General features: G+C 37.8%; 2 protein-coding genes across 5 annotated transcripts in view; one reads left to right on the forward strand and one right to left on the reverse strand.

Annotated features, from left to right (window-relative positions):
- Positions 1-14,136, forward strand: part of LOC150076793 (putative RNA-binding protein Luc7-like 1) — a 180,175-nt gene that overhangs the window by 142,210 nt on the left and 23,829 nt on the right. For 3 of the 4 annotated variants that reach the window (XM_090386711.1, XM_090386713.1, XM_090386714.1), the window contains one exon: positions 519-884. In XM_090386711.1, the coding sequence (XP_090242837.1) occupies positions 519-750 (232 nt within the window). In that variant the 3' untranslated portion in view covers positions 751-884. Of the gene's footprint in view, positions 1-518; positions 885-14,136 lie in introns of those variants that run through there. The other variant, XM_090386712.1, reaches the window with a different exon arrangement.
- Positions 13,237-14,136, reverse strand: part of l(2)41Ab (lethal (2) 41Ab) — a 142,875-nt gene continuing 141,975 nt past the window's right edge. The window contains exon 20 of the mRNA XM_090386656.1: positions 13,237-13,438. Within this exon, the coding sequence (XP_090242782.1) occupies positions 13,237-13,438 (202 nt within the window). The remainder of the gene's footprint in view (positions 13,439-14,136) is intronic.

The following is a 14,136-nucleotide window of genomic DNA, read 5'->3' on the forward strand; positions in this document are numbered from 1 at the left end:
GAAGTGCCCAGGTAATATGGGATGTAAGCGGTAGACACTGTCCCATTGCTACGGGATGGGGGCCTTGGACATGCAACAAGCTCACGGGCTTGTAGGTCGCACTTGTCCAAGACATAGGTGGGATAGTCACGGTTGGTGAGGTCAGCTCTTATCTTAGAAACTTCGTTGTGTCTGGCATCCATGGAGCTGGAATGACTCCAGGCTTGAGGGAGAGAATAGAGCATGTGCACTACTGAACCTCATGCAATACGTGTTGTCTTAACTCACATCCTATACAAAATGTAATGCATACTGTAATCATAATATCAAGGATGAAAGGAAATTTAAAAGGAGAAAGTTTTTTTTGGCTACTATATTCTTGTATATATTGAATATTATGCTATAGCTTGACTTGCACTGACCTTGGTGAGTATCAACTACTGATTGGTTAAATTGAAATCAACTATTCATATATCCTAAGTTATAATCATATGTGCATCTTATTAAGAAGAGAATTTTAAAAAACATTTCTTTATCAGGATACATTCAGATTCTCCAGAAAAATGGAACAAACGTTCTCGCTCTCGTTCCGGTTCACGAAACAGATCACGGTCACCTAAAAGTCATTCTTCATCTTCTTCTAGAAGATCTCATTCTCGAGATTACAGATCGCATGATGATGGCAGGAATAGACATAACTATCGTCACGAGAGACCAAAAGACAGAAACAGGCGTTACTGGGACAAAACAAGATCCTCTGACAGATTATAAATAATGTAAAAACATATAGCAAGATTGTCTATAAAGATACCAAGGGCATGTAAGTTATTCTCAAAAATTTCAAATTGTAATAGAGCTATGTATAATGGTTTTGTTTTTAGTTAAAATAAAAAAATTTGCACATAGCTTTGAGTGTGTTCTATTATTTAAATACTAAGCCTTGGGGGCAGTTATTAATAATTTCTGATTCAAGCTTTATTAAAAGTGAAATCAAAGTCAAAATTCATATAGAAAAATATTAGTTCTAGTGATTAGTTTTCTTCACCTATTTCTCTGTTTTTGGAGACCGAGCTCTATTGAACATAGGGTATTCTCATCTACTGGAGTAATTAAAGTTTTTTAAAGAATTTTAAAAAACTTTTCTTTGAGGATACATTCAGATTCTCCAGAAAAATGGAACAAATGTTCTCACTCTCGTTCTGGCTCATGAAACAGATCATGGTCACCCAAAAGTCATTTTGGTTTCCAAAACAGCTAGTTCTCAACGTTAGCCTGATTTCTCAAACTATACATAAAATTTGTTTTATGTATAGTTTGATCACAAACTATACATAAAACAAATTCCATACATACAAGTTCATTTAAGCAAACTATGGCATTAATATGAACAGTTGTCATGCTGACGTCAAAATAAAAAAGCTAGGTGAGATATTCCACAGTGTAAACATTGGCTCTATCTCTTGACACTACAGAAGCACAGACTGGTATATAGTAGGGCTTTTTATTTTTGTAACAGTAATTAGCATGATTGGTTAATAAAAAATGAACCTTTTAATTAACAAGCAAATGTTCAGTGGTACAAGAAATGATGTCCATTTACAAACATTTCTGTACAAGCTTTTTTTTTTTTTTTGAAATAGCAGTGTATCATGCAGCAGTACATACCTTGACTCCGGAAGTGAAAGTATCATGTGACATTCATACGTCAGTGGCAGTCAGTTTGACCATGTGTACAAGGAATTAAGGGATCTTACCTTGTTTGAAAAACTGAAATAGTAATTCAGATGAAAAATCCTGTATTCACAATTTATTACAATATAAACAAATAATTTGCATTTTTTCCCACATTTTAATATGTGAGCTTCTAAAAATTTATAATCTTTTAAAAACAACTTAGCCAATATCACTTAGTGCAGGTTGGTAACCTCTTTTCAGTGAAGAGCCATTTTTGATCTAAATTTAAAAAAAAAAAAAAATCCGAAGGGCCGCACCTCAGCTGGAAGGAGCGGAGGGGTAGGGGAGTTTTTTTTAAGAAATGGAATAGTGGGAAGGTGTTTTATTAAAAAAAAATATATATTTTTTGAAATATTATTTATTAATACTAAATAAAGTAACAAACATCCAATTAGGTACAAATTGACTTTTGCTGATGAACTTGAGTCTCAACATCAGGCGAGTATGCCATAATTTTCATCTTTAAACATGCTGAGACTTGCATTGTCGAGACGGTTTCTTGATTTATGTTTAATATGCCTGCACAAATTCATCGAACCAAAAACAGAAGGCCAAAGGCAAATATTTTCAAATTTATATACATGTCTGGTAAGCTACTTCATGCATCGAACCCAATTTGGTTTTGCCTTTTCAACTCATCTATCGCTGTTCATTTGTGTAAGGGCAAGGGCAGCCTTTTGCCTCTCTAAATCCTCAATTTCAGTTTTAAGCCATTTTAGTCTTGCACTCCAGATGTCCTTGATTTTTAAGTCCTTTAACTCCATTTCAAATTGTGCTTTATATGGGCTAAAAGTTAGCCGCATGCAGCCCGTGAACCACAGGTTGCCGACCTCTGACTTAGTGTATATTTTGCTTCCAATGTGGAAGCAGATGTAGTGTTTCATCACAGCAAAGATATAGCCAAATTCAATTTTTACTAGTTTCACGAATTTATATTCTGAAGAGTGGGATGGGATGTCTGGTGGTAGATTTATGTGGCTGAACTGACCTGTTGCCTGTTTACATCAGCCATCAACAATTCATGTGCATTACCTAAAACCATGTGTAGTAAAATTAGCAGAATGCATATGCATTCTCTGTTTATTATTGTGTGTGTGTGTGTGTGTGTGTGTGTGTGTGTGTGTGTGTGTGTGTGTGTGTGTGTGTGTGTGTGTGTGTGTGATATCAATAGTGGCAAATGATGCAAGCTTATACAGCATTAGTCATTTTTGCGTCACCTATCCATCTCCCCAAATAACAGTGATCTGTATGGATTTTGATGTTTTCAATATTCATGGGGTTTCTGGATACTTTTAGTGCTAATTCTAAAAATCCAAACCATTTTTAACTATCACATACAGCTTTTTCATAAACAGTAGGAATTGTTTTCGCATACAAGCAGTCCTTGCGTTGCACGGTTCTGATATGCACTAACTTCAGTTACCACGGTATATTAACTGTGAGTAATTTCATAAAGTACAAACTTCACTGCTAGCTCTTCAGTCCACAAATCACTAAATAACAGGTGTGCATCATGATCAGTGACCAATCACATCACTTCTTTCAAACTCGTCGGTGATTGGTCTTTGTGCATCTATTATTCAGTTCGCGCATAGACAACAAAGCATGTAGTTGTGTTGCTTCCTTGTCTCCCAGTGATAAACCTACATGATGGCCAACAAAGATGAAAGTGCAGCAAAGAAACGAAAAGTGATAACGTTGGAAGTAAAATTGGATGTGATCAGAAGATTTGAAAATGACAACAGCAAAGCGAAGATAGGACGAGACCTAGGCAATATGGTTCGTATTTTTACGAACCATATTGAAAAAGTCCGAAGAATATAAAAAACAAGGTAAAGTCTCTTCAGCATCTTTTAGTTTAAATTGCACTAGGAACAGAAAGCTGCTTATGGTTGAAATGCAGCGTTTACTTCTATTTTGGATTGAAGACTAATCAAAAAAAATCCCAATTGGTTTGGCTAGCATTCGGGCCAAAGCGTTGAAGTTAGTTGCCACATTGAAAGAAAATGTAATTACATGGAGACCGAAGAAGTTTTACTGCTAGTAAAAGCTGGTTTCATCGTTTCCGAAGTCGGCATGAATTGATTAATGTCAAGCTATCTGGCGAAGCTGCTAGTGCAGATAAGAATGCTGTTGTGAAATTTGCACCCAGATTCCAAGGATTAGTTAAGGCATGTTATGATGATAATCAAATATTTAATGATGAGACAGGTCTTTTTTGAAAGGCAACCCCATCAAGAACTTATTCGACAAAAGATCTAGTATCGTGAAGTGGCCATAAAGGAGTTAAAGATAGATTAACTCTTTTATTAGGAAGCAGCGCAGAGGGTGATTTTAAATTAAAACCTATGCTTATCTATTGGTCTGAGAATCCCAGAGCATTAAAAAATCATAACAGACCATCTCTACCAGTCATTTGGCATGCAAATAAAAGGTCATGGGTTACAATAACATTGTTTCAAGACTGGTTTCAATTGTATTTTTAATCCAGCCAATGGACCAAGGAGTTATTTCAACTTTTAAAGCTTAGATGGACTTTCGGACAGGCTATTGATGCTACAACTGGAGATCGTGCAATTTCTTTAGCTGAGTTTTGGAAAAAATATGACAAAGCATGCATTTGAAAACATTCCAAGCATCATGGCAGGAAGTAACAGTGAGTAATATGCGTGCATATGGCAGAAACTTTTACTGCACTGTGCAAATAACTTTGCAGGATTCGAATTGAACGTAAATGGAGTTATAGAAGAAATAGCTGACTGGGAATGTCGACACTGCTGCCATTTGAGAGACTAGATATGCAGCCAGAGGAACTTAGTGAATGGTGAACTCATCGACATAAATGAGGAAAGTGGTTGTGACTTTAAAAAAAAAAAAAAGCATGATGTCCCAGAGAAAATGACGCTGCCAAAAAAACTTCATGTTAAAGGAACTATTGGAGATATTTCACAACATTGAAAGTGCAAAGGATAAAATGTTGGAAGCTGATCCAAACTTACAAAGGAGTATGACAATTTGCCAAGACAGAAAAAATGTTCACTCCGTACTGTAAGTTATACGTCAAGAAGGCAAGCACTGTTAAAACTACTCTTGATAAGTTTTTGCAAAGAAATAAAACACTAATTCTCAATGTTTCTAATGTCTTAAATTACAGTGTACTAAAAAAATATTAGTTTTACTATTATTTTTTGCATTTCCCTATACATTTATAACCGACAGTAAGAGGAACTATTGGAGATATTTTAAAATTTTAATATTTTGACAAGTTTTAAAGTTCATGGCAATCATAATTTTTCCCACTGATTATTAAGATCGCTTTGCACGGTCATTTTTACTGTTCTGCACTACCATTCAAAGCGAGGACTGCTTGTATATACAGTAAACCCTCATTAAACCCGACTAATAGGGGCTGAGAGGTGTCCATTTTAATGAAAGTCCGGATTATATGAAATACGCTTTGTAATGTGGATAAAGCTTATTTAAACAACATAATGTACGTGGATAACGGTAAAAACATGTTTATTTTACATTAAAAATATGTAGTGTATGTGTGTGTGTGTGTGTGTGTGTGTGTGTATATATATATATATATATATATATATATATATATATATATATATATATATATATATACACACAATGAAACTTCCCTTTAACGGACAGCCATGGGGAACGAAAATGTGTCCGTTAGAGAGAAGTGTCCGCTAACAAGAAGTCTGAGGGAGAAAAAAAAAAAGAAAGAAAGAAAAATCGTTAAACGTTTAATGTAAAATTAAATTAAAATATATACAGATTTTGAACAATATGTTTGTAAATAAATTACATACACAAGAGATAAAGAAAAATCGTTAAACGTTTAATATAAAATTAAATTAAATTAGATACAGATTTTGCACAATATTTTTGTAAATAATATACATACAATTGTGCTATGCATATTGTGACTTTATCTTAAGAAAAATACATACAGTAATCACTTATTTTCTTCTGCACCTTCTTCCGGCTGATAATTTTGTTTTCAACATTTGTTTGGAGTGAAGAAACCATCGAAAGTCCTTCAGTATCTTCTTCAGCGGCGAAAAACATTTTTAAACGATTGATTTGTATCAGTGGTTCGTCGTTAATATGTTCTTCGACAAGAATGACCTCCTTCCCTTTCTTCATCCTCATGAGGAACGTCTTGAAAAATATCGATGATAATGTCGTTGATATCTAGAGCATCATCTTCTGTAGTGAGGATCGAGTCTATACCTTTGTAGCCAGGGTCACTTTGTAGCTGAAGTATCGTACATTATCAATAGATGTTGAAGTTCTTGTTCTTCTTGGTGCTCCACATTGCTGTTCACAACTTCAATTTTTGCGTTTGAGAAGCCAGACTTTACAAAACAGTTCACGACAGTTTGTTTTCTAATTGCGTTTACTGAAGAGGAAATCCATTGAATCACATCTAGGAAGCTGAGTTTATTTGCAAAGTCACTCGCACATGTTACATCGTTCATGTTTGCAGTGAGATGTCTTAAAACACGTTTTCTGTAGTGAAGTTTAAAATTTTTTATTATCCCTTGATCCAAGGGCTGACACTCTGCAGATGTGTTTGGTGGCAGAAAAACGATTTGAATGTTGGACAATTCAATGTGCAGGTGAGATGCAGCATTATCCATGAAAGAATAATTTTTTTGTTTTGACGAATCATGTTTTGGTTAAAGTGACTTATCCATTCGCTCATGATATCTCGTGTCATCCACGCTTTTTTATTAGACTTCCAGTCAACATTCAAAAGATTCAACTTTATGCCCTTGAAACAACAAGGATTTTGTGGTTTTCCTATAACAAGAGGTTGTTCAAAGTCTCCCAGCATATTTGTACACAATAGTACAGTCAAGCGTTCCTTAGAAATTTTTCTGCACTGGCACTTTTCATTTTTTAGACTGTTTTTTCAGGAAGAGCTTTAAAAAACAACCCTGTGATATCATCACAGTTGTAAATATCCTTAGCTTCAAAATCATGACATAAATCTTCCAATTTGATGGTCCACTCTGTTAAAATCCCAGTATCAACAGATCCACCTTCACCACTTACGGTTTTCCAAAAAATTTAATTCCAAGTTTTGAACTTGTCTAGCCATCCCACAGAAGCTTTGAACTCATTTACTCCCATAGATTTCGCAACCTCCAAAGCCTTTTCCCTAATAATAGGTCCATTAATTGGGAATTTTTTTTAGCACATGCGCAACAAAACCACTCGTACGTAACATTGTCAATTTGAAGTCCAACAGTTTTCGGGAATGATTTTTGAACATGATCATTTCCGTGTTGCCAAAATTGTTTGAGCAGTTCATTTTTTTTCCCTTTAGGATGTTGCTTACCTGCGTCTTCCCGATTTTGAATTTTGCAGCGAGATTGCGAACACTATTTTTTTGCCGATCATACGTTTTAATGAGTTCGACTTTATCTTTTAAAGTTAAATGTTTACGAGAAGACATTGTGCACTTCACACGACACTGAACAAAACTGAAACTCAAAAGACGAAAGGCCGACCATATTTCCCACCCCTGCACACACCGAATTCATCAGAAGTTTTACACGTGCCTTAAAATTCTTGAAAAGGGGTTTAGAACCGCGACGTAAACCTTGATAAAATTTAGAGAATCGGAAATAGAAAATAAACACACGATTGAGGCAATACGTGGAAGAAACGTTCCTAGAAAAAGGGCCGTGAGCTCGCCCGCTGTCCGTTATGAGGAGATCAAATTAAGTGTTAATCTAAATGAAACAGTGCAGATTGCCTGTCCGCGTCCGTTACAGAGAATGTCCGCTAGAAAGAAGCTGCAAACACGTTAAAACCAGTAGAGGTGAGTTGGGGAATTTGAAAATGTCCGTTAACGGGAGGTGTCCGTTAGGAGAAGTTTCACTGTATATATGTATGTACATACTGTGTTTACATTAAAAATACATAATGTCCATAATCACTTAGAACAAGATTGCACTGTTTGGCCTTAACTTACATCACTTGCCACATTCACTGGTTTGAAAAAATTACTTATCTTTTTTTGTGATTTTTGCAGTTTATTTCCTTTACTACCAATTCACGTAGGTGTCTTAAGTGTTCACTTTTTTTCTTTTTAATGTCCGAGAGTTTGTTTTGTGATGCCGTCCTCAAGACAAGTTCCTTTTTAAAAGTTTTTCTATCACCGATAGTTTATCGTGAAGAGAAAGTGTTTTATGTGTACATTTCTGTCCTACACTAGGCTTACTTAAAGACATTGTTTAACTGCACAGCACAAACAACAAAAGATGGAAGTGCGTAACTGCGGAGCAAACAACTGTCTGAACTGCAGCTGGGAACCAGGTTGTTTGTGCAGTGCAAGTCATCATGGCCCAATGACCTCTGACACAATACATATGACTTTTGAGTCCGATCGTTGTTTGATTTTTACACTTTTAAATTTTTTAGAGCTGTCCAGATTAAGCGGCGTACGGATTAATGAGGGTTTACTGTGCACTTCATGTGTGCACAACACGAAGACCTGTAAGTCAGGTAGTTATATAAACCTACATGTTTTTTTTATGAAAACCCCAAACATGAGAGGTATTAGAACCTATAGTACTTAGTACCATGCTTGGGTTGATATCTGTTGACATTAGACTGGAACTTCTGTAGACTGTAATTTTCAGGAAAGACATGAAGGTTGTTCCAGAAAATGGCAATTGAAAGAATAAACAAGGAAGATGAAAAGTTGGTTCAGTGAGTTTGAAGTTGGACAGTAAATGGATGTTGGCTGGTGACGGCATGTGTTTGGACTGTTTTGAAAGAGAGAGCGGGAATTATAGAAGCCAATTCAGAAGAACAGTGCCCATGGAAGTATCTGTAGAAAAGGCATGCAGCAGAAACAGTATGTCTGAGACAGCGATTGGAGAGATTTAGAGATTAGTCATTAATTAACCTAACTGCCCTAATTTTGTCGATCAATTCGGCCCTAGAGAAATTGTGCAAGGCTCAAGGGGCAGAATTTTTCTCAGCCTGGTCTGTGCTTGTTAACAGGAGAGACCGCTTCTACAGGGATGGGATACACTTAAATAGAAAGGGTGCAAGAATATTTGCTGATGCTATCCAGGCAGTGTTAGGTGGGTCGGAAAACTTCTAGCTTGGGGGGGGATACACGGACTCACTAATAGATTAACAGTAGCCGCTGGCAGAGGTGAAAGTGATTCTTGCACTACTGCTGTTGGAATGGGCAGCAGCCTGGAAAACAAGATGCAGGGTATTTCAGAGACTGCTGGGAGTCATTGCAGTACAAATAAACACATGGGTTGTGTTAGAGTAGCTAAGAATAGGAACAGGTGCATGTATACTTGCGTATAAACCAATGCTAGGAGTTTGGTAAATAAATTTGATTAATTTGAGGTGTTGGTCAAAACATCAAAGGCAGATATTGTTGGGATATCAGAGACGTGGTGTAATGCATAACTGGAAGTTGGAGACTACAATGTATATAGGAACGATAGGAAGGGAGGAGGGGTTATGCTATTAATTAAGAAACACAAAATCCAAGGAAGAGCAGCCAGTCGACATCACTGGACAGTGCAGTTTAGAGTCCGTTTAGTGTGACATAAGCACGCATAGGGAGATCAAAATTGAGAGTAGGAGTGTGTTATAGGCTTGATGAGTATAATAAAAAACTGTACAGGGAAATAGTGTGCCAGCAAATCAGTCTTATAATGGGGGATTTTAATATCCCAGATATTGACTGAAATTTGTGTGTTGCTCACTCGCACTCTAGCAAGGCTTTCGTGGATTTATTGGATGATTGTTTTCTACATCAGCATGTTCGGGAGGCAACTAGAGGGAGTAATACTCTTGGTCTGATTATCAGTAGTGATTCTTCATGCATTAAAAATCTGCATATAAAGGAACCACTAGGTGGCAGTGATCACAGTGTGCTGAAGTGGGATTTACTCAAAGAGGTAACTACCATCAAGGGTAAAGGGAGAGGTTTTTGCTTTCATAAAGGCAACTAGGGTTGCTGAGACGGTACTTAAATTCTATACAGTGGGACCAACTGATGATGTTACCAACAGCAAATTCAAAATGGGAAGCAATCAAAGAATTAATCTTGGAAGCTACTAGGCTTGACATAAAAACTAAGAAATATTGTTCAAGGTTTAGGCCTAAATGGATGTCAGATGAACTAATGAGATGGCAGAGAAGAAAAATGCATGCGATACATATTAGCATTAGTAGAGGCATTTGATGCAAGAAAGCAAGCTTATGCAGCATCGGCCAAAAAAAAAAAAAAAAACCCACTTCCACTTCACCCCTCTGTTCGTTCAAAATACCTGTCCAACTGAGCCTTAAACTTATTTAGGCTATCAACCTCCACCACAAGGGATGCGAGTCTGTTCCACCAACCAACCACCCGCTGGCTAAAGGCAAATTTCCTCACGTCTATCCTACATCTGTCTTTCCTCAATTTGAATTTATGCCCTCTCAGGTGATTTTTCTGAACTAGAGGAAGAATCCCATCAGCATCGAGCATGCTTAAACCATTCAAGGCTTTATACACCTCTATCAGATCACCTCGCTGGTGCCTAGTCTCCAGACACTGTAATTTGCAAAACTTAAGCCTTTCTTCGTAAGAGCACCCCTTTGTTCCATTCACTAATCTTGTTGCCCTTCTCTGTACTCGTTCCAGCAGCTCTACATCCTTCTTGAAATGAGGCCTCCAGACCTGTATACAGTACTCTAGGTGTGGCCTGACCATTGCCTTATACAATGGAATAATCACCTCCTTATCCCTGCTGGAAAAATTCCTGTATATCATTGACAATACTCCATGAGCTACCCTTGCAGCCTGTCTGCACTGTCAGAGAACTTCATATCTGCCTGCACAACCACCCCCAAGTTCCTTTCACTCTCTACCACTGTCAGTGTAGTACCACAGAGTTGATACGTTGCTCTGGGGTTGCTGTTTCCCATGTGTAGTACTTTACATTTGTCAATGTTAAACTTCATTTGCCGCCTCTCAGCCCATCTGCTCAACCTTTCCAGATCCTGTTGCAGCAGCATAGTGTCAGTAGTGTCCTTGACAACCATGCAGTTTGTATCATCTGCAAACTTGGACAATAAGTTTGATATACCATCATCAATATCATTTATGAATACAGAAAACAATAATGGACCCAACACTGAACCCTGAGGGACTCCACTAATAACATTAGTCCACGATGAGCAGTGTCCATTGATTACCACTCTCTGTCTTCTCCCGCTCAACCACTCCTTTATCCATAGCAGCAATTTGCCTCCAATGTCACACTGCTCCAATTTGTGTAGCAGTCTTCCATGTGCAACAGTATCAAAAGCCTTTCTAAGATCCAAGTATATAATATCAAAGTTATTCCCTGCATCCAGTTCTTTTGTGACTGCATCATAGTATCCAATCAAGTTGGTCAGGCAAGACTTCCCCTTAACAAAACCATGCCGTGTCTGAGCTATAACTGAAGTCTTGTCTGAATGATCCTGCAGTGCTTCTTTAACCAGTGCCTCCATTAATTTTCCTGGAACAGAAGTTAAGCTCACAGGTCTATAATTACTTGTGTCAGCCTTTGATCCTCCTTTGTGAATTGGGGTCACATTTGCACATTTCCAGTCTATTGGTACCTCCCCTGAGTCCAAGGAAGCTCTCATAATTATAGCTAAGGGTTTGCTTACTTCCTTTGCTGCCTCCTTTAATATAACTGGATAGATCCCATCCACCCCGGGTACCTTTCTTGTGTTTATCTTCAACAGTTTCTCCTCTACTTTACTCCCGGTTATTTCAAGATTCTGTAGCTTACTGCTAGAGTTGAATACACCTCTGGCATTCCCCTTGCTGAATAACTCCTCATGTGTGAATGTCGATGCAAAATATTCATTTAGTTTGTTAGCTACCTGAGCAGGATCATCAACAGTTGACCCATCAATATCAAGTGGACCAATCTGATTCATCCCCTTCCTTCTAGAGTTTACATAAGTAAAGAACTCTTTGCTGTTTTTCTTTGCATCCCTTGCCAAAGATTTCTCGTAATCTGCCTTCGCCTGCCTAACCTCCTTTGTAACTTGGTTGCATATCAACTTATATCTATCATAGGCTTCTGTGTCATGTGTTAATTTGTAAGTATCCCATGCATTTTTCTTCTCTGCCATATGCCTCATTAGTTCATCTGACATCCATTTTGGCCTAAACCTTGAACAATATTTCTTAGTTGGTATGTAAAGCCTAGTAGCTTCCAAGATAAGTTCTTTGAATGCTTTCCATTTTGAATTTGTTGTTGGTAACATCATCAGTTGGTCCCACTGTATAGAATTTAAATACTGTCTCAGTCCATCGTAGTCGCCTTTACGGAAGCAATAACCCTTCCCTTTACCCCTAATGGTAGTTACCTCTTTGAGTAAATCCCACTCCAGCACACTGTGATCACTGCCACCTAGTGGTTCATTTATCTGCAGATTCTTAATGCATGAAGAATCACTGCTGATAATCAAATCAAGAGTATTACTCCCTCTAGTTGCCTCCCGAACATGCTGATGTAGAAAACAATCATCCAATAAATCCACAAAAGCCCTGCTAGTGTGTGAGTAACCAGCCCCCAAATTCCAGTCAATATCTGGGAAATTAAAATCTCCCATTATAAGACTCTCTGATTTACTGGCCCACTCTATTTCCCTGTACAGTTCCTTATTATACTCATCAGAGTCATTAGGCCTATAGCACACTCCTACTCTCAATTTTGATCTCCCAATGCTTATGTCACACCAAACTGACTCAACACTGCACTGTCCAGCGATGTCGACTGGCTTCACTTCCTTGGTTTTTATGTGTTTCTTAACTAATAGCATAACCCCTCCCCCCTTTCTATCCTGTCTATCCTTTCTGTAGACGTTGTACTCCCCAAATTGCAGTTCTGCATCCCTTATATCTGTGTGACACCACGTCTCTGATATCCCAACAATATCTGCCTTTGATGTTTTGAGCAATACCTCAAATTCATCAAATTTATTTACTAAACTCCTAGCCCTGTTTCTATTCTTAGCTACCCTAACACAACCCATGTGTTTACTTGTACCGCAATGGCTCCCAGCAGTCTCTGAAATACCATGCATCTTGTTTTTCAGGTTTCTGCTCATTCTAATAGAAGCAGTTCAAGAATCTCTTTCACCTCTGCCAGTGGCTACTGTCAATCTATTGGTCTTTGTCTCCCCCCAAGCTAGCAGTTTTCTGACCCACCTAACACGCCTCGATAGCATCAGCAAATATTCTTGCACCCTTTCTATTTAAGTGTATCCCATCCCTGTAGAAGCAATCTCTCCTGTTAACAAGTAAAGTCCAGGCTGAAAAAATTCTACCCCTTGAGCCTTGCACAATCTTTCCAGGGCCGAATTGATCGACAATGCTCTCACATACACCTATTAAACAGAAAGCAAAATGAATAGCAAAATAAAACTGAAGCATTTTTATGCAATTTTAAAATTTGAATTAAAATTAATTTATTTAATTCTTACTGGAGTCATAGCCTCAGCCCATTCCCCATGGCCTCTCTGAAGAATTTTTATGCGTTCCAAGTCACTACATATTTGTACTAAATCTCCTACAGCAAACTGCTGAGTAGAATTAGTATCTCCACTGGCTGCAGCAGAGGTAGGAGGTGCAGAATTCACTTTGGTGAGGACGGCAGGATTAAATGTCCACCTATAAAATAGCAAAAATTAATATAAATTAATGGGCGACATGGAAGCCTGTGATAGATATAAGCTGGTCTCTAACCAAGTCCCAACGATTAGGCAGGCAAAGGCAGATTATGAGAAATCTTTGGCAAAGGATGCAAAGAAAAATAGCAAAGAGTTCTTTACCTGTGTAAACTCTAGAAGGAAGGGGGTGAATCGGATTGGTCCACTGGATATTGATGGTTCAACTGTTGATGATCCTGCTCAGGTGGCTAACAAATTAAATGAGTATTTTGCATCTACATTCACACATGAGGAGTTATTCAGGGAGGGGAATGCCAGAGGTGAATTAAACTGTCAGTGAGCTAGATGATTTTGTAATAACTGAGAGGAAAGTGGAGAAGTTGTTGAAGATAAACATAAAGGCACCCGGGGTGGATGGGATCTATACAGTTATATTAAAGGAGGCAGCAAAGGAAGTAAGCAAACCCTTAGCCATAATTATGAGAGCTTCTTTAGACTCAGGGGAGGTACCCATGGACTGGAGATGTGCAAATGTCACCCCAGTTCACAAATGAGGATCAAAGGGCGACAAGTAATTATAGACCTGTTAGTTTAACTTCTGTTCTAGGGAAATTAATGGAGGCACTGGTTAAAGAAGCACTGCAGGATCATCTATACAAGACTTCAGTTATAGCTCGGACACAGCATGGTTTTGTTAAG

Source organism: Mastigoproctus giganteus, chromosome 12 (assembly GCF_048544385.1).
Source record: "Mastigoproctus giganteus isolate SK-2022 chromosome 12, ASM4854438v1, whole genome shotgun sequence".
Lineage (NCBI taxonomy): Eukaryota > Metazoa > Arthropoda > Arachnida > Uropygi > Thelyphonidae > Mastigoproctus > Mastigoproctus giganteus.